General features: G+C 46.4%; 1 protein-coding gene across 5 annotated transcripts in view; it reads right to left on the bottom strand.

Moving 5' to 3' along the window:
• The window catches only part of DMAP1 (DNA methyltransferase 1 associated protein 1), a 48,534-nt gene extending 34,503 nt beyond the window's left edge, over window positions 1-14,031 (bottom strand). The window contains exons 1-5 of one of the 5 annotated variants that reach the window (XM_005307139.5): window positions 13,670-14,031; window positions 12,578-12,660; window positions 11,336-11,445; window positions 8,528-8,619; window positions 7,218-7,413 (exon numbers count right to left, since the gene is read on the bottom strand). In XM_005307139.5, coding sequence (XP_005307196.1) covers window positions 7,218-7,413; window positions 8,528-8,619; window positions 11,336-11,437 — 390 coding nt within the window. In that variant the 5' untranslated portion in view covers window positions 11,438-11,445; window positions 12,578-12,660; window positions 13,670-14,031. Of the gene's footprint in view, window positions 1-7,217; window positions 7,414-8,527; window positions 8,620-11,335; window positions 11,446-12,577; window positions 12,989-13,669 lie in introns of those variants that run through there. The other 4 variants (XM_005307138.5, XM_042851481.2, XM_005307136.5 and 1 more) reach the window with 4 other exon arrangements.
• Between the last annotated feature and the right edge of the window lie 6,622 nt (window positions 14,032-20,653).

Raw genomic sequence — 20,653 nt, 5'->3', positions numbered from 1 at the left:
GGGCCGGATGGACCCTGGGTCTGATCCAGTCTGGCACTTCCCAGGGAATGCAGCTGCCTGGCTCCTTAGCGGGGGGTTTTTGCATGGAGCTCAGCAGGCTGACACGAATCGAGCGGAGGGGGAGCACTGAGATTGGAGAGGGGTCTGGAAGCAAGTGGGGATGGAGAACCTGGTGAGAGGGAGGCAGGGAGAGAGCTCAAACAAGGGCCTAAGCAGGAGAAACTGAGACTGTGAGGAAAAGACTTTAAGGGCAAAAGGGGTCAAGCTTGGGGAGAAAATGGGCAAAGGGGTCTGCACCCACTAGCGCACACTCCCCTCCAGAGCCTGGGACGGAACCCAAGAATCCTGAGTCTCACCATTCCTCTGTCCCCAGCAATAGCTGTGTAACCCAGTGGCAGAGTGTTTTATCCCCCTCTAATGCTGGTCCATGTAGCAGTAGTAGGTTGCCATCCTCGATCAGTTACTGTCTTAGCTCTAGTGGCAGAGGTGTGTGTGGAGGGTCTAAAGGTTCCAACCCTGCTGATGACCTGTGTGGGTGTCAATATGATGCCAGGGCATGAAATTTGTTCCTTCAGTTTGATTTTAAAATCTAGGAAGTTACACACACAAAACCGAATATTATGAAGGCTGCAAAGCCAGCCCTCCAAAGTTAGGAAACACCAGAGTTCAGGTTGCCTCTTGTGCATATGTAGGATATAGTCTTTAATTACATGGTCACATATTATTTTTCTACAGGACCCTGCCTCGTTTGGCACAGGCTGGCCCTGCCCTGGGGACGAATCAGGGCTGTGCAGTGAAGGAGGCTGTTGTCTGTAGGACCCGGCCTTGCTTGTTGGTGAAAGAGAAAGGATGGTCTCATGGTTAAAGGAGCTGAATGCTACCCTGGGGGACCAGATTCTATCCCTGCCCCTGACACAGAGTTCCTGTGTGATGTCAGGCAAGTCACTTAACCCAAACTTTTCACAGGGGTCCCTGTGTGCTCCTCATTTCTGGTGCCTGACTTGAGACTCTGGGGTCTGATTTGCAGAGGTGCGGAGCACGCAGCTGCAGCTGGTCAGTGAGAGCTATGTTTGGAACATATCAAGTGTTGTACAATGTTAAATACTCTGAAAAATCAGGTCTGAGCTGTCTCACGCTGGGCACCCAGAATTAATAAGCACTTTTGGATTTTAACTGCTCTGTGCCTCAGTTTCCCAACTGTAAAATGGGGAAAACAACACCCCATCACCTCAGAGGGTGTTGTGAAAATAAACTCATTCACGTCTGTGAAATACTGAGATACTCATAGCAAAGCCCAGGAGGAAATTAGTCATTCTGTCTTCAGAGCAGGGTTTGAATAGTGTGCTGTAAGGCCTGGGGCAACACAATGCACAGCTGCTCAGGAAGTGAGCCTCATCCACCCTGACGAGCGCTGAATGAGGGCAGGGTCCTATGGAAAAAAATAGTATGTGAACGTGTTACTAATGACTATCATAAGCACATGAGCAAGGGGGCAGAATTAAGGTTGCCTAGACAACCTTAATTCTGGTATTTCCTAGCTCTTTAGTGCTTAACTTTGCACCTTAATAATGTTCTTTTAACACTTTTCTTGTGGGTTTTAGTGTTTTTATTGAAATACATGTACTCACTGAAACACAGCCATGTCTGACACAGAAGACAGGAGCTATTTATAACAAACCACAGCAGCATTTCAAATTGGACAGTTTGTGACTAACACCAGCTACGCACTCTAGGACAGGAAGCAAAGTATACTGGACTTAGTGCTCCGCGTTTTCCGTTTTTACCGATTTTCACCAATAAATTAATAAGTTGTTTTTAATAATGGCGTTCAATTTTTAGTGATTTACACCCATTTATCAATTCACTCAATTTTTTGGGATTTTTGATTTAGTCTGAAGTGGAGCACAGGATCTGGTCCAAGAGATGAATATAGTTGGAACGCTTGGTAATAGTGACCGTAATATAATTAAATTTAACATCCCTGTGGCGAGGAAAACACCACAGTGGCCCAACACAGTACCATTTAATTTCAGAAACGGGAACTACACAAAAATGCGGAGGTTAGTTAAACAAAAACTAAATGGTACAGAGCCAAAAATGAAATCCCTGCAAATTGCATGGAAACTTTTTAGAGACACCATAATAGAGGCTCAACTTAAATGTATCACCCAAATTAAAAAACATAGTAAGAGAACCAAAAAAGTGCCCCCGTGGCTTACCAACGAAGTAAAAGAAGCAGTGAGACACAAAAAGGCATCCTTTAAAAAGTGAAAGTTAAATCCTAGTGAGGAAAATAGAAAGGAGCATAAACTCTGGCAAATTAAGTGTAAAAATATATTTAGGAAGGCCAAAGAAGAATTTGAAGAACAGCTAGCCAAAGACTCAAAAAGTAATGGCAAAAAAATTGTAAGTGCATCAGAAGCAGGAAGCCTGCTCAACAACCAGTGGGGCCACTGGACTATTGAGATGCTAAAGCAGCACTCAAGGACGATAAGGCCATTGCGGAGAAACAAAATGAATTCTTTGCATCGGTCTTCACTGCAGAGGATGTGAGGGAGATTCCCAAACCTGAGCCATTCTTTTTAGATGACAAATCTGAGGAACTGTCCCAGATTGAGGTGTCATTAGAGGAGGTTTCGGAACAAACTGATAAACTAAACAGTAATAAGTCACCAGGACCAGATGGTATCACCCAAGAGTTCTGAAGAAACTCAAATGTGAAATTGTAGAACTACTAACTGTAGTCTGTAACCTATCATTTAAATCAGCTTCTGTGGCAAATGACTGGAGATTAGCTAATGTGATGCCAATTTTTTAAAAAGGCTCCAGAGGTGATCCCAGCAATTACAGGCTGGTAAGTCTGACATCAGTACCAGGCAAACTGGTTGAAACTATAGTAGAATTGTCAGACACAGAGATGAACATAATTTGTTGGGGAAGAATCAACATGGTTTTTATAAAGGGAAATCATGCCTCACCAATCTACTCGAATTCTTTGAGGGGGTCAACAAGCATGTGGACAAGGTGGATATAGTGTACTTAGACTTTCAAAAAGCCTTTGACAAGGCCCCTCACGAAAGGCTCTTAAGCAAAGTAAGCTGTCATGGATAAGAGGGAAGGTCCTCTCATGGATAAGTAACTGTTTAAAAGATAGGAAAGACAGGGTAGGAATAAATGGTGAGTTTTCAGAATGGAGAAGAGGTAAATAGTGGTGTCTCCCAGGGGTCTGTACTGGTCCCAGTCCTATTCAACATATTCCTAAATGATCTGGAAAAGGGGTAAATAGTGAGGTGGCAAAATTTGCAAATGATGCAAAACTACTCAAGACAGTTAAGTCTCAGGCAGACTGCGAAGAGCTACAAAAGGATCTCACAAAACTGGGCGACTGGGCAACAAAATGGCAGATGAAATTCAATGTTGATAAATGCAAAGTAATGCACATTGGAAAATATAATCCCAACTATGCACATAAAATGATGGGGTCTAAATTAGTTGTTATCATTCAAGAAAGAGATCTTGGGAGTCATTGTGGATAGTTCTCTGAAAACATCCACTCAATATGCAGCGGCAGTCAAAAAAGCAAACAGAATGGTGGGAATCATTAAGAAAGGGATAGATAATAAGACAGAAAATATCATATTCCCTCTATATAAATCCATGGCACGCCCACATCTTGAATACTGCATGCAGATGTGGTTGCCCCATCTCAAAAAAGATATACTGGAATTGGAAAAGGTTCAGAAAAGGGCAACAAAAATGATTAGGGGTATGGAACGGCTGCTATATGAGGAGAGATTAATCAGACTGGGACTTTTCAGCCTGGAAAAGAGACGACTAAGGTGGGATAGATAGAGGTCTATAAAATCATGACTGATGTGGAGAAAGTAAATAAGGAAGTGTTGTTTACTCCTTCTCATAACACAAGAACTAGGGGTCACCAAATGAAATTAATAGGCAGCAGGTTTAAAACAAACAAAAGGAAGTATTTTTTCTAACAACGTACAGTTAATCTGTGGAACTCTTTGCCAGAGGATGTGGTGAAGGCCAAGACTACAACAATGTTCAAAAAAGAACTAGATAAATTCATGGAGGATAGGTCCATCAATGGCTGTTAGCCAGGCTGGGCAGGGATGGTGTCCCTAGCCTCTGTTTGCCAGAAGCTGGGAATGGTCGACAGGGGATGGATCACTTGATAATTCCCTGCTCTGTTCATTCCCTCTGGGGCACCTGGCAGTGGCCACTGTTGGAAGACAGGAGACTGGGCTAGATGGACCTTTGGTCTGACCCAGTATGGCCATTCTTACAGGTACATATTTTTGTTAAACACTAACACTTTACGTGATTGTTGTGTGCTACAGCTCTGAGAATGAAGCAGTACTGGAGTGGAAAACACAGAACACACACACGATGGAGGTCAGAAAAATGAAGCAATGTTAATATAGCATTATGATTGGCTCACAAGAAGATGCTGCCTGCCTGTCTGCTTAGTGCGGTGCTGAATTTAAACAATCAATCCTCCACAGGTAAAGATAAGGTAAAAAGGTACACATGGGGCAAAACACGCAAATCTATGCCCGAATACCAATAAGAAAATCAGTAGTTAGAAATCAACAGAGGGTCCTGTGGCACCTTTAAGACTAACAGAAGTATTGGAGCATAAGCTTTCGTGGGTGAATACCCACTTCATCAGACGCAAGCAGTTAGAAATGTTCAAGGAAAGTAAAGACAGGCGCGAAGAAGATGCATTGCGCTGCACATACTGCAGCACTGAAGTCAGTGCTCGCGCTGACAGAATAAAGGAGCATGTCAAAAGCAAGCAACACATGAAGCTTAAAGAAGAAAGCGAGCTTCGGGACAAACAGTCCATATCAGGAGCTTTCACCAGGGCTTTAGTGAAAGGGAGGACACAGCACGAGTGTGTCAATGAATCTGTACGTGCTCTTTGTTTCACCCAGTGACCTGTTAATTGCAGAGGACCCTATTGGTGACTTTATACGACAATCCTGTCCAACTGCAAAACCCCTTCCTATCACAGACAACCTCACGTGTAAGTATCTGAAGGAAAATGACGACACTTTGGTACCTAAACCGATGGAACGACTTGATGGAAATGTGGGGCCTAATCTGATTTTTGACAAGTCTTCTGATGCTTGGACCGTCCGATTCTTGGCCTTTTGTTTTCAGGTTTTGATCTCAAGGCGAATAAACCCACATTGTTTTGTGCCCACATGACATTCATCCCCTCTGCTGACCGCGTTTAGTCGACACAGCAATAACGGGCATGTTTGAGATGTACCAACTAACTTGGGAGAACGTGGTCACAACTAACACAGATTCTGCTTCCTGCATAGCTAAGTTGACACAGAGATTAAACTCAATCAGAAACCGGAGCTGCTACGTATTACCGGTCTTCTCATCTGATTAACATTGCGCTGTCAGCAGCTACTGCTCCAGAGGAAATGAAAGATGAGAAATCTGGCGTCGTGGATTTGGGGCTGTTTTCAAGCATGCGAACAAGCTGAAGGCTTTGTTTTACACAGTGTGAGACGAGTGCAGAGCCGACTGCTGTTTACCTACCCTGCTGTGCCACATCGGTACTTCGCTGCCTGCCATGTAAATCATGCATGGACTGTGCCACTGCATCTCCTAAATCATCCTGAGTTTGTTGGTTCTAAAGCAAAAACTCTGAAGAGACTGGCAAATAACCAGAATGACTGTGAGATTCTGTGCACCAAGGTAATGGTCATTGTTGAAAACTTGGAATCAGCATGTGACACACAGAAAACACTGGAGTTTTCTGACTACTGCCAACATGTTTGCCAATACAGACGTTTACCGGATCCCGACAACCAAAGTCTCAATTGAATTAAGCACAAAAGCTGCAGGAGAAAGATACAGCGAGAAAACCCAGCTGTTCCTAGAAATTCTTCTGACCCCGGAACATGAGAAAACAAAAAAGTATTCAAAACCTTCGACACAACACCCTGTGAGAAATGGGAGATGACCGCGGCCCGTAATCTGAACCTCAAAGTGTTTGGTGCCAAAGATTCTTTTTGGAATGTCATCCAGGTGTTGCACCCCTTCCTCAAGGTGAATTTTGCAGCAAACGACGATTGTTATGCCAGAGCATTTCAACCATTTACCACTAAAGATGAAATTTTAAATCTGAAAAGGGAATGTACTACTCACATGAACTTGCCTACCCCTGACAATGCGAAACTGGATGTGCTGGCTTTGTGGAACAGTCATCCAGACACACTTCCCAACTTCACCAAAGTGGCACAGCGAGCTTGGAGCGTACCCCCTGGACCTACCGACACTGAGCGCTTATTTTTAAAGTTGGACTACCTCCAAGACAGCAAGAGGCTCAACATGAGCGAGCAGACTTTTGAAGAACATTACACGAGCAAACGCAAACCAGGATCTCTGGAAAAGCTACTAGCTCTGAGAGACAAAATATACCTTTGTACATTAAAAAAAAAAAAAAAAAAAAAAGCTTAAATTATAGCAGTAAAATGTGGATATTACAAAAAAAATTCGTTTCCCCCCACCCACCCCCGATTTTTTTATTTTTAACCCAATTTCATCCCAGTTTTAACGTTTGGAAAATAAACACTGAAAAGTTCCCAGATTATTTTTAATTTTTTTTTTTTTTAAACAAATAAAAACTGAGAACACGGAACACTAACTGTACCGCACCCAACCAAAACCCCAGTGGAAATTTCAGGTAGGTGGAACGTAATTATTTGTGTTGCAATTTGGCAAGGAAACTGCAGCCAACACCCAAAATTTGTCACGTGATCCAGGGTGACAAGGGTAGAGACCTTGTCTAAGTCTCATTCAAAATATGAGCCCTCTTGCTACACAGCACCTCCTAGAGCCATAATGGGGCACTGAGTCAGTGCTGATGCAGCGGGAACAACACTGCCACCTATTGAATCACCCACAGCACTCCCACTAGCACCAAGGCTGTACTGCCAAGCTCTGACCCCATTCCAAACCTACTTAGCCTGAAGGATCAGGTGAGACGGCAGCCTGAGGTCGCAGGCCAGACTGCAACTGAAAAGGTTATTGCCCAATATAGCGCACTATACTCCGTGTGTGGAAGGAAGGGACTTCTCAGGCTCTCATCTGAGACACTCTGCAGAGGGTAGCTCCCTGCTGTGTGAGGACAGCCAGCCTGTCCACTTCCCCCACCCTCACACGCTCCCACTTACTTTGTTGAACCTGGCGAAGGGGTAATCCTTTCCCTCCTCTGCAGCCCTCCTCCAGTGGTAGAACATCGCCCCGTCTTTCCTCGCGGGGTTGGTGAAGGGCATCCACTTCCAGGGCCGTACTTTTTTGGAGCCCAGCTTTGCCTTGACTGTGCGGTAGCCCTGTGTCGTGTCACTGGGCAGCAGTGGAGGCGCATCCCTGCAGAGCAGAGAAGGCCAGGTTGAGAGAAGCAGCAGTCTGCACTGCACTGCACTCCTCTGGAGAGTCTCTGCTATGGATCCTGGCAGCGCGGTAGGTGGTGCAGGAGACCTAGGTTCAAGCCCCATTCCTGGTTTCGCACTGCCCAGGACGGACAGACACCACACACAGTTCCGGGGTGACACTCTGGCTTTGGGTCACGCAACAGCATCCACGCCCCAATCACTCTGAATCAACTCAAGTCCACCGCTGATGGGCTCCAAAGGGGAGTCAAAGCCACCACGATGTAAAGAGTGATGAGGGCGCAGAGCCTGCTAGCGAGGTTCGAGTCATTCTGTGTCAATGGAAAGTCACATGCCTGGCCCGGAAACGGAGCAAACAGCACGGAGGCGTCTGAAAGGAAGAGCTGTCTGGAAAGCAGACAGGCTAGAGACCTCTGGGCCGATGGCACAGTCCATAGCAAATGCCATATTTAGGGCTGGGACGGAATTTTCCCCTGGGTCACATTGGAAGAAATGTGGGGGGTTCGCCTTCCTCTGCAGCATGGGGCACGGGTCACTTACAGGTTTAAACTAGTGTCAATGGGGGATCCTCCATAACTTGACGTCTTTAAATCATGAGTTGAGGATGTCAGTAACTCAGCCAGAAGTTAAGGGTCTGTTACCGGGGTGAGTGGGTGAGGTTCTGTGCAAGGAGCCATGAGCAAGAGGTCAGACTAGATCATGATGGTCCCTTGTGATCTTAAAGTCTACGAGTTTGCAGCATAACGCTTGCGGAAACAAAAGCAGTTGTTACTCCCGGTGGCACATACAGGGGAATGAGATACAAAAGGGCATATATGCTGGCCCCGGCGACGTAGCTCTGGAGTGACTGCACTTTTCTCATCACCTGCGCAGAGCAAAGCCTCCCCATTTTGGAATGAGAAAGAAAATATAAACAAGAGAAACAAAAACGATAAAAAGCCTGGAGGAGATGAGACTCAAGGAGCTAAATTTTAGGGGCTGGACTGTCAAAGGTTCCAAGTGTGACTAGGCCAGGCAATGACAGACTGGAGCCAGGGGTAGGTGCCAGTTCTCCCATGAGACTGTGCAGAACACTAACCAGACGCGCTTACTTTTTATCGGAGTAGAGAAGTGCATAAACCTCTCGGTGCATCCCCTCCGGCCTCTTAAATGTCAGCGTCTCAGATGATTTCTTGGACTTTTTCTGAAACAGAAGATTTTGGTTATAGATTTAGAGTTTAAGGCAGAAGAGACCATTCGATCACACAGATTGACTTCTTCTATATATCACCGGCTATTATATTTCACCCAGTAATCCCTGTATAGAGCCCAATAACTTGTGTTTGGCTTCCAGAAAGGTATCCCGTCTTGATTTGAAAACAGCAGGTGATGGGAAATCCACCACTTCCCTTGGTAGTTTGTTCCAATGGTTAATTAATCACCCTCACTGTTAAAAATGTGTGCCTCATTTCTTATTGAATTTGTCTGGCTTCCACTTCCAACCATTGGTCCTTGTTCTGCCTTTCTCTGCTCGATTCAAGTCTTTTACTACCCGGAATTTTCTCCCCAGGAAGGTACTTATACACTGTAATCATGTCACTCCTCAGTCTTCTTTTTCATAAACTAAACAGACTGAGCTCTTAAAGTCTCTCACAGTAAGGCATTTTCTTCAGCCCTCAAATCATTTTTGTTGCTCTTTTCTGCACCCTCTCCAGTTTTTCAACATCTTTTTTAAAATGTAGACACTAAAACTTGACCCAGTATTCTGGTATCGATCTCACCAATGCTGTATACAGAGATAAAATCACCTCCCTACTCCTCCAGCTAGCGCTTTTTGAATATCGGGACATTAGAGCTCTTCTATTCTTCTGGAGTTATCCTAGTATTCCAAGATTTATAAAAATTAACATCAGTGAGCCAGAGATCTCCTCAAGACAACTGTTTTACGACTCTTGGTTGCAAATTATTCAGGCCTGTTGATTTTTAAGTATTTATTTCTAGGAAATATTGTTTAACACCCTCCTTAGTTACTAAGGTACTGGAAACTACTTCAATGTCCTGCACCTTTCCAAATACAGAATAGAAATATTTATTGGACACTTCTACCTTTCCTGCATCATTAACAGTTTTACATCTCCACCTAGTAATGGGCCTATACCATTCTTGGAATTTCTTTTGTTACTTCAATTTATACACCTCTACCCCGAAATAACATGACCCAATATCACACGAATTTGGATATAAAGCGGTAAAGCAGTGCTCCGGGGAGGCGGGGCTGCGCACTCCGGCAGATCAAAGCATGTTCGATATAACGCGGTTTCACCTATAATGCGGTAAGATTTTTTGGCTACTGAGGACAGCATTATATTGGGGTAGAGGTGTACTTTAAAAACTCCTTATTTTCCTTAGTTCTGCCAGCTGTGGAGTTTTCCCTTATGACTTTAGCTTCCTTTATCAATTTTCTACTTTTGAAATCTTCCTAACTTATATTGATTATTATCTATTTCCATTTTACTTCATTTGTCATATGTTGCTTCTCCCCAACTACTGCCTTCACTCTGTCATGGAGCTAGGATGGGATTTTAATCAGTTGTCCTCTTTCTTGATTGTGGCTTTTTGGCCATCTAATACACTTCTTTTAAAACTCCCAATTTTCATTCACATTTTTCTGTCTACATATTTCCTCTGAATCAATTTTGCTCATAATTTTCCTCAGCTTTGGGAAATTAACCCTTTGGAAGCACCAACTATATACATTACCAGTTGGTGCTGTCCTCTGTTTGCTCATATTGAATGTAATCATGTCATGATCACTGGTCCCTAGGCAAACACCAACTTCCAGCACATTGATAAATTCACCTTTATCTCTCATAATGATGTCTAACATAGAGTTACCTCAAGTTACTTTTGCATTAGAAAATGACCTATATTTTTTAGAAACACTAATGGTGTTTTACTACTGGCTGCATAAGACCTCCAAAGTGTGTCTCCCAAACTGAAGTACCCCATAACACTGTTGATCTTTCCACACATTATAGATAGGTGTTTAAGGAGTAACTCATCCTGGTCTCTGGTTTCCACTGGTGGCATATAACAGAGCTGCACCAATACCCGGTCCCTGGCTTTGTTAGTTAGCACATTGATCCATACGCATTCAAGATCCTGTGGGTCTGAGTTATTCATAACTTTCATACAAGTAATGGGCTCTTTAAGGCAGAGTGCCCCCACCCACTCTTTTACCCACTCTGTCCTTCGCACACAGGTCATAGCTAGTGATTTTAACACCCCAATCGTGCACATTCTCGCACCAGTTTTCATTCATGCAGTTATATCAGTCTTTGCATCTCTCTGTTTGTATTGTCCCATCCCCATAGTGTCTGAGCACAACAATGCCCCTGTGAAGTATGGAAGACGTATTATACCCCTTTAACAGGTGGGAAACTGGGGTACAGTGCAAATTTTCTTAATACAGACAAGACCTAAATGACTTGCCCAAGGTCACACAGAGATCCTGTGGTCAAGCCAGAGACATGGCTCGGGGTCTCTCAAGTCCCAGTTTCAACGCCTTAACCCCAAAGCCTTCCCTTCTTGAGTTTGCCAGACATTTGGCATTTGACTGTTTAGATTTCTGACGAAACGTTTGGATTCTGTGAACACAACTCTCTGGAACACAAGGAGATGGGTAACTGAAGATACAGGGAAGTCAGGAGATGGACGTACATGTAAGATGCCAGATACTCCATGGAAATGCCAAAAGTAAACAACTGTAATAGTAAGAAATATTTGTTTTCCTCCCATTCTTTCAGTTATAGTAATTTGAGGTGACACTTGTGAGAACAGTAGGTAAAAAGTTTTCAGACACAAGTGTGATTTTCAAGTTGGTGACTAGGGCAAAGCGTTCAGGCCCATAACCCCAGTACCTTATCAGAATTGATGATGTCCTTCTTATTGATGGTTCCCGTGTTCTCTGACTCCAGACCCCCCAGCTCCAGAATATCCCGCACGTCTGCGCCCGTCGCCATCTTGCTCTCTATTGGAAGAAACACAGCGATTAAAACAGGAGCCCTATGAACGGGCATCCACAGGGCATATAGGCAGATTGTCCTCTGTAAAATTAACCACTTTGCTCATCCCCCTCCCACGTACAACAGCCCTTGCCACTCTTCCCCACAGAGCAAACAGACCAAGTCATTCATCCTTGTTCAGCAGAAACAGGGCTTTGGAGCGGAGCCCGGAGCTGGAGCGTGGAGCAGCAGGTTTTTGCCTGGAGCTGGAGAGGAGCCGGAGCACAGCTCCAAAGCCCTGATATTTGATTCTAAAATGGACTTTATTCTTCAGATGCTTAGCAACAGAAAATGAGGGATACCAGTGCAGGGTACCTGTTCCTGGAAAAGAACATAGGCATCACCTTAATGGCTCACACCAAGGTATTTCTAGCCCAATAACCTGTCTCTGAAAATGGCCAGCACTAGATGCTTCAGATATCTTAAAAATAGCCAAATTATTTTGACAAGGAGGACAGAGGTCAAGTCTAAAACTACTGACAAGCTGAGGAAAAAAATGACTTTTCCAACATAAAATAATGCAAAATTTACCAAATATTTTCAACTTTATATATACTGCACCAACGGAGATGCAGCCACCTCTGGTGTGGCGCCAGCTGTCACACAGTGAAAAAGGGGACATTTCTAGCCAAATGCTCTCTCGCTATCATGACAGTGACCCCACTGGATCTTTAGTGCCCACACAGAGCAGAGAAGGACGGCATTTGTAAGGTCTTATCCAAAGCGCCACACACAATAAAGTGCCTGGAATTCTACTTATTTATTGTGGATCCAGGGCTGTTGAGATTTGACAACCAGTGGTTCCAGGGAGACTAGCCATCTCAAACCTGACAGTTAAACCGCTAAAATATCCCCTCCTAGATCTTCATCTCCTAAGAGTATAAAAGATTCCCACGGCTGACTGCTCATCCGTTCAGATACCCAGCCAGTTAAGAGAGGATGACTTTTATTAGAGCACATTCCTCACAGGCACCAGTATGGCTGTGCTGCTTTCCCATGGGCTCAGTAAAAATAAACTTTCCAAAGAAGGAAAATCCAGGTAAGTGAGAAGCTGCCACTTGCCCAAGTGGGATGGGGTTTGCAAATCAGTCCTGTTACCTGCCTGGATCCCAGACTTCCACTCTGAACAGACCCCCTCCCACTGCAAAGGCTGCTAGTGCTGACTTCTCCTTGGGATTTACCTACAGGAGAAAATGCAAAATGACCCCTCAGTCACAGCCCAGGGGTAAAACTGGCTGGGATTTCCTAGGCGGCTGAGATGGCGATTAAGGCTCTTTGGGTCCTGGTGAATCCATTTTCAAATCATGATGGGATGTTTTTCTAACAGATCTGCCCTAGGAATTCTTGGGGGCAGCTAGTCAGACTTGATCAGAATGGTCCCTTCTGGCCTTGCATCTGTGACCTCTCAGGGCATCCCACTGGATACAGATTCCCCAGGGCCCACTAATCCCTTCCCCACCTCAGGAGCCATCAGAGAAAACCCCCTCAATCCCTGCCCAGAGACCCTATGTCCAGCCCCGAACCCCCCAAGGACCCCGACCCCATCCTCAGAACCCCCCAGCCCCTCCCCCAAGGACCCCGACCCCATCCTCAGACCCCCCCAGCCCCTCCCCCCAGGGCCCCGACCCCCATCCTCAGACCCCCCCAGCCCCTCCCCCCCAGGGCCCCGACCCCATCCTCAGACCCCCCAGCCCCTCCCCCCAGGACCCCAACCCCATCCTCAGACCCCCCCCCAGCCCCTCCCCCCAGGACCCCGACCCCATCTTCAGACCCCCCCAGGGCCCCGACCCCATCCTCAGACCCCCCAGCCCCTCCCCCCCAGGGCCCCGACCCCATCCTCAGACCCCCCAGCCCCTCCCCCCCCCAGGGCCCCGACCCCATCCTCAGACCCCCCAGCCCCTCCCCCAAGGACCCCGACCCCATCCTCAGACCCCCCAGCCCCTCCCCCCCAGGGCCCCGACCCCATCCTCAGACCCCCCAGCCCCTCCCCCCCCCCAGGGCCCCCGACCCCATCCTCAGACCCCCCAGCCCCTCCCCCCCCCCCAGGGCCCCGACCCCATCCTCAGACCCCCCAGCCCCTCCCCCCAGGACCCCGACCCCATCCTCAGACCTCCCCCCAGGGCCCCGACCCCATCCTCAGACCCCCCAGCCCCTCCCCCCAGGGCCCCGACCCCAGCCCCACTCTCCCACCTGGGCCGGGGCCACCCTAGGCAGCGCAGCCAGGGCAGGTGTCACCGCAATTCGGGTCCGACCAGAGGGACTTCCGGTCTCCGCCGCTACGAACCGGAAGTGCCCGGAACGCGAGCGGAACCGGAACCGGAACGCGGCGCCCGCCCGCTCCCCTCAGTCCCGGGGGTCCCGCCGGATCGGGCCCGGGCCGCTGGGCCCCGGCGCTGGAGGGGCCCCGGTGTGACTGAGCGGGCAGGGCCTGTGCCGCCAGCCCGGCCCCCGGGGGGTGTTGGGTCACGGCCCCCCCCGGCCAGCGGCGGAGCGCGGCGGCGTTCGCTGGAGCGCAGCTCCCAGGCGCCGGTTAGCCCCGCCCCCGCCCTGGCCCCGCCCCCTGTCCCTGCCCGGGCCCCGCCCCCTGGCTTAGGGGCCGTGGCACAGCGAGTCCGCGCCCTGCCCTGGCTGCTCGCCGCTAGGGGGCGCCCTCGCCCTGCCCTGCCCGTGCACGGGGCGGGACCGAGCTGCTGCTCGAGGAGCCCACACACGGCTTCCCTGGCCCCGCCCACCTGTGCTGCCCCCCTCCCTGTTGTCCTTAACACCCCCCCACTGCGTGTGTCCCCCCCCCGAGCGCCCCCCCGCACACACCTGTCTGGCTCCCTAATGGCCACGCGCAGCAGAAGGAGTTAAGGGAACTAACCTGGGCTTACATGTTCATAGAGCATTTCCTGGAGCCCCCCCCCGCTATACAAACTCCGGGGGGGTTGGAAATATTTACCGTTCCGGACAGCTCTGACTGAATGTAAGCCCTGGAACTGGCCCTGTCGGAAGCCACATGAGGCTGTGTCTTTAGCACCGTTCACTGAGTCCATGTTTCAGAAACAGTGGCTCAGATCGGCCGGGGGCACTGGGAAATGTGACACCCAGTCTCACTCAAGGGTCACTTCACTTCACTTCATGCCGCTGTCTGCCTGGCCTTTGCATAGCTAAGCATGGCACACCGCAGCCCGCGCTGCGTGAGAGAGAGGCCCTCTCTTTGGTCAGATCTGTGTGTAGTTAGACCAGTATATTATATTAGCAAAGCGCTCCTAATGTGGACACAGCTTTCACCAGCAAAAGTGTTCTTTGGGTGGGATAGCTTATTCCAGCCCCACTTGCTGCGTGGTCTACACTTAGAAGTTTTGCCAACATAGCTGGGAGGAGGGCAGGAATCAAACCCCTAGCTGATTTAGCTATGCTTGCAAAAGCCCCAGTGTAGGTGCAGTTATACTGGGTGGAGGAGTCCTTTTGTAGGTCTGGCTTGTTTCATTTGGGGAACTGGTAAAAGCTTTGTCCACACTAGGGGCTATTGCCAGCATAGTTCTGTCAGTCACAAATCACACCCCTGACCAACATAGCTATGAAGGCAAAAGTTTGTAGTGAAGGGACCAAACTCTGTTAATTCTGGTGGGGGAGACACAGATAGAGCTAGGAGGAATTAGAGGGGAAATGAAGGCATATATATATATATATAAACATAAACAATTGGAGAAAAGGGGAAGTTGATAGGAATTAATATAAACCATAAGCTAGGAATTGCAGAAAGTTGATAAGGGAAGCCAAGGGACACAGGGAGAAATCTATGGCCAGCAGAGTTAAGGACAGTCAGAAGGAGTTTTTAAAATAGATTAGGAACAAAAAGAATCCTGACAATGGTATTGGTCCATTAGTAGATGGAAATTGTAGAATTATTGATAATAATGCAGAAAAAGCAGAAGTGTTCTGTATTCAGGGAGAAAACAGATGATATAGCCTCATCATCTGGTGGTGACAATACTCTTTCCCTTCCACTAGTATCTCTGGAGAGTGTTAAACTGCAGCTACTAAAGTTAGACATTTTTAAATCCGCAGGTCCAGCTAACTTGCATCCAGAGTTTTAAAAGAGTTGGCTGAATAATTCACTGGACTGCTAATGTTGATTGTCAATGAGTCTTGGAGCCCTGGGGAAGTTCCAGAAGACAGTTGATGTTGTGCCATTTTTTTTAAAAGGGTAAACAGGATGAGCCAGGTAATTATAGGCCTACCAGCCTGACATAAATTCCTGGCAAGACAATGCAGCAGAGAATACAGGACTTGATTAATAAATAATTAAAGGAGAGTAAACCTATTAATGCCATCAACATGGGTTTATGGAACACAGTTCCTGTCAAACATTTTTTATGAGATTGCAAGTTTGTTTGAAAAAGATAATAGTGTTGCTGTAATATACTTAGACTGCGGTAAGGCATTTGACTTGATTCGGCGCAACATTTTGATTAAAAAGCTAGAAGGATATCAAATGAACATCGCACACATTAAGTGGATTAAAACTGGCTAACTGATAGGTCTCAATATGTAACTAAAGGGGAATTGTCACTGAGCAGGTCTCTTTCCCCTGGTGTCCTGCAGGGACTGTTTTTTTGCACTATGCTATTTAACATTTTTATCAGTGACCTGCAAGAAAACATAAAATCATCATTCAAAAAGTTTACAGATGACCCAACAACTGGGGGAGTGGTAAACAATGAAGAGGACAGGTCACTGATTCACAGAGATCTTGATCACATGATAAATTGGGAACAAGTAAACAACATGCGTTTAATGTGGCTAAATGTGAATGTATACAACTATGAGCAAAGAAAGTAGGCCATGCTTACAGGCTGGGGGACTCCCTCTTGGGAAGCCGGGACTCTGAAAAAGATTTGGGGGTCGTGGTGGATAATCAGCTGAACATGAGCTCCCAGTGTGAGGCCATGGCCGAAAAAACTAATGCAATCCTGGGATGCATAAAAAGGAATCTCAAGTAGGAGCAGAGAGGTTATTTTATCTCTGTATTTGGCACTGTGGTGCAACTGCTGCTGGAATAGTTTGCCCAGTTCTGGTGCCCACATTTCAAGAAGGATGTTAATAAATTGGAGAGGGTTCGGAGAAGACCCACGAAAATGGGGGATGCCAGCATAGAATCATGGAGATATAGGGCTGGAAGGAGCCTCAAGAGGTCATCTAGCCCAGCCCCTGTGCTGAGGCAGGACCAAATAAACCTAGACCACCCCTGACAGGGGTTTGTCCAACCTGTTCTTAAAAACCTCCAATGGTGATGATTCCACAACCTCCCTTTGAAGTCTGTTCCAGAGCGTAACTCTCCAGAGAGTTAGAAAGATTTTCTGAATCCTACTATCTGACCTAAATCTCCCTCGCTGCAGGTGAAGCTCATCACTTCTTGTCCTACCTGCCGTGGACATGGAGAACCATCAGTCACTGTGCTCTTTATAACAGCCCTTAACCCCATCAGTTTTCTATTCTCAAGACTAACCATAATAATATATAATAATAATAATTAATAAATACCAGGCCCCAGGTTTTTAACCTTTCCTCGTAGATCAAGTTTTCTAAACCTTTGATCATCTTTGTTGCTCTCATCTGGACTCTCCAATTTATCCACATCTTTCCTGAAGGCCAGGGCCCAGAACTGAACACTGCTCTAGCCGTGCCTTCACCAGTGCCATGGAGAACAGGACAGTTACCTCCCGTGTCTTACATACAACACTCCTGTTAATACACCCCAAGATGAGATTAGCTTTTTTTGCAACTGCATCTCATTGTTGACTCATATTCAATTTGTGATCCACTATCACCCAAATCCTTTTCAGTAGTATGTAAGAACGGTCATACTGGGTCAGATCAATGGTCCATCTAGCCCAGTATCCTGTCTTCCGACAGCAGCCAATGCTGGTAATGAACAGAACAGGGAATCATCAAATGTCGCCCATTCCCAGCTTCTGGCAAACAGAGGCTAGGGACACCATCCCTGCCCATCCTGGCTAATAGCCATTGAGGGACCTATCCTCCATGAATTTATCTAATTATTTTTTGAACCCTGTTATACTCTTAGACTTCACAACATCCACTGGCAAAGAGTTCCACAAGTTGACTGTGCATTATGTGAAGAAATACTTTTTTGTTTGTTTTAAATCTGCTGCCCATTAATTTGGTGACCCCTAGTTTTTGTGTTATGAGGAGTAGTAAATAACACTTACTTTCTCCACACCATTTTAGAAACCTCTATCATATCTCCCCTTAGTCATCTCTTTTCCAAGCTGAAAAGCACTACCACCTACCCAGTTATTCCCCATTTTGTAGTTGTGCATTTTATTTTTTCTTCTCTGTGTTGTACTTTGCACTTGTCATTATTGAATTTCATCTTGTTGATTTCCAATTCTTCAGTTTGTCAAAAGCAACAGAGGGTCCTGTGGCACCTTTAAGTCTAACAGAAGTATTGGGAGCATAAGCTTTCGTGGGTAAGAACCTCACTTCTTCAGACCTTTTCTTATGGCTTTTTTATGTCCCTTGCATCTGAAGAAGTGAGGTTCTTACCCACGGAAGCTTATGCTCCCAATACTTCTGTTAGTCTTAAAGGTGCCACAGGACCCTCTGTTGCTTTTGACAGATTCAGACTAACACGGCTACCCCTCTGATACTCAGTTTGTCAATATTGTTTTGAATTTTAACCCTGTCCTCCAAAGTGCTTGCAGCCCGTCCCAGTTTGGTGTCATCTGCAAATGTTGTACACATACGCGCCACTCCATTATCTAAATAATTAATGAAAATGTGGAAAAGTATTGGACCTAGACTAACCTCTGCAAGAGCTCCCTAGAAACATACCCCTCCCCCCCGTTAGACAGCGAACCATTGATAACTACTCTGAATATGGTCTTTCAACCAATTTTGCACCCAACTTTATAGTAATTTCATCTAGACCACATTTTTCTAGTTTGCTTATGAGAATGTCATGTGGGACTATGTTAAAAGTGTTGCTGAAATCAAGATATCTCATAACTACAGCTTCCCCCATATCCACTAGGTCAGGTCAAACAAGGACATTAGGTTGGTTTGGCAGGATTTGTTCTTGACTCCTAATAGTCATGCTGGCTATTCCTTATATGCCTAGTATCCCTAGGCACTTGCAAATTGATCGTTTCATAATTTGTGTCCAGGTATTCATAGAATATCGATCATCTAGTCCAACCCCCTGCTCAAAGCAGGACCAATCCCCAAATCCCTAAATGGCCCCCTCAAGGATTGAACTCACAACCCTGCATTTAGCAGGCCAATGCTCAGCTGACCAGTCTATAATTCCCCAAGTCCTTTTTAAAGCTAGGCACTATGTTTGCTTCTCTAGTCCTCTGGGATCTCACCTGTCTGCTATGAATTCTTTCAAAGGTAGTTGCTAATGTTCTGAGATTGTTTTAGCTATTTCCTTCCATACCCTGGGATGAATTTCATCAGGCCCTTCCAACTTGAATACAGCTGTTACCTAACTATTCATTAACATGTCCTTTCCCTATTGTGGCTTGCATTCCTTCCCCCTTGGTGTTAATATTAATTGGGTTAAGTACCTGGTCACAATTTACCTTTTTAGTGAAGATTGAAGCAAAATGGGTGTTAAACACCTCAGCCTTCTTGGTATCATCCATTGTTAGCTCTCCTTCCCTGCTAAGTAGAAGACCTCCACCTTCCTTTGTCTTGCTCTTGCTCCTAATGTAGTTTATAAAACCTTTTCTTATGGCTTTTTTATGCCCCTTGCCAGGGGTAACTCTTTTTCAGCCTTAGACTGGCTGATTTTGTCCCTACCTGCTTGTGCTGGTTTTTTGTACTGTTCTCTAGCAATTAGTCCATGTTTATATTTTCTGTAGCAGTCCTTTTGATTTTTTTCAGGTGATTCTTCCTATCTTCCCTTTGCATGGGGATAGTTTACTTTTGCATCTTTAATATTATCTTCTTGAGAAACTGCCAGATCTCCTCTATCCCTAAGAATTTTTTCCCACGGGACCTGACCTACCAGTTTGCAGAGTTTGTTAAAGTCTGCTTCTGGACATCCGCTGCCCTCACTCCTTCCTTTACTGCCTGAACCCAACAGTTCCAACACGTTCCAAAAACTTACTGGCCTTTGGTGTTTTGCCATTTTGCTTCACCAGCAGATGTCTGGGTCAAGTCCTCCCATGACTACCAGGTTGCTGTTGTTTGTTCTAGAAATGCCTCCTCCACCTGATTTGGGGGCTGTAGTTGATCCTAACCATGACAGCGCCCCTGGTTTTTCCCCCGTTTATCTTCAGCCAGAGACTTTCAACTGGTCTGCCTCTCCCGTCCTGCTGGATCTCAGAACAAGTGCATAATTCAACCTGCCACTCCCCGGTGTTCCTTAACAAGCTGTACCCCTCAGTACCAACATTCCAGTCACAAGGCTGATCCCATGAGATCTCTGTGATGCCAATTAAGTCATAATTCATCCAGTTCTTCCTGTGTATTCTCCAGAGCTTGCGTTTGTCTACAGACATGTAAGATGTTGAGCAGATTCCAACAGTTTTCCCTCTTCTTGCTCCAATGACCCTATTGTAATTTTCCATTTCCCCCTCCCACAACATTCAGCCCTCTGGTAAGGTCACCTGTTTTTTTTAATAGACCTACATGTGGGTTTTTGTCATCTGCCCCCTTTGATCCGATTTAAATCCCCCCTTTTAGCACATAGTACAGCTGTGGGGGGGGGGGTGGATTTTTCCATACTCCTGACCAATATGTGTGCCAGGAAACCTTTGCAGCGTAGACCTGGCCTTAGATTGTAAGCTGCTTGGGGCAGGGCTGGGCTTTGTACAGCCCCTGGCATAATGGGGTCCTGATCCGACCCTCGGGCTCCTAAGCACTGCAGCAATACAGAGCAATCCGAATGATAAATCCAGATAGGCCAGTGGTGTCAGTCACCTGGACCCCGGGCTGCTCCCGACCCCTGGGGCATTTCAGGCTGCAGATTCTCAGCTCTCAGTTTGAAAATGGATGTTTCCATCCAGCCTTTGCCGTTTCAAGGGGGGGGGGGGGGGGGAGACTTTCAGAATGTGAAGGGAGTGTGACTAACCCAGTGATGTTTGCCTGAGTCTGCAGCCAGCCTGGAAAAATGGCTCTCCAGGCCGAACTGCCCTGGTCCTGAGCGATTTTACTGGG

This window comes from Chrysemys picta, chromosome 8 (genome assembly GCF_011386835.1).
Source record: "Chrysemys picta bellii isolate R12L10 chromosome 8, ASM1138683v2, whole genome shotgun sequence".
In the NCBI taxonomy this organism is placed as follows: domain Eukaryota; kingdom Metazoa; phylum Chordata; order Testudines; family Emydidae; genus Chrysemys; species Chrysemys picta.
This window is presented reverse-complemented; position numbering and strand designations above follow the sequence as displayed.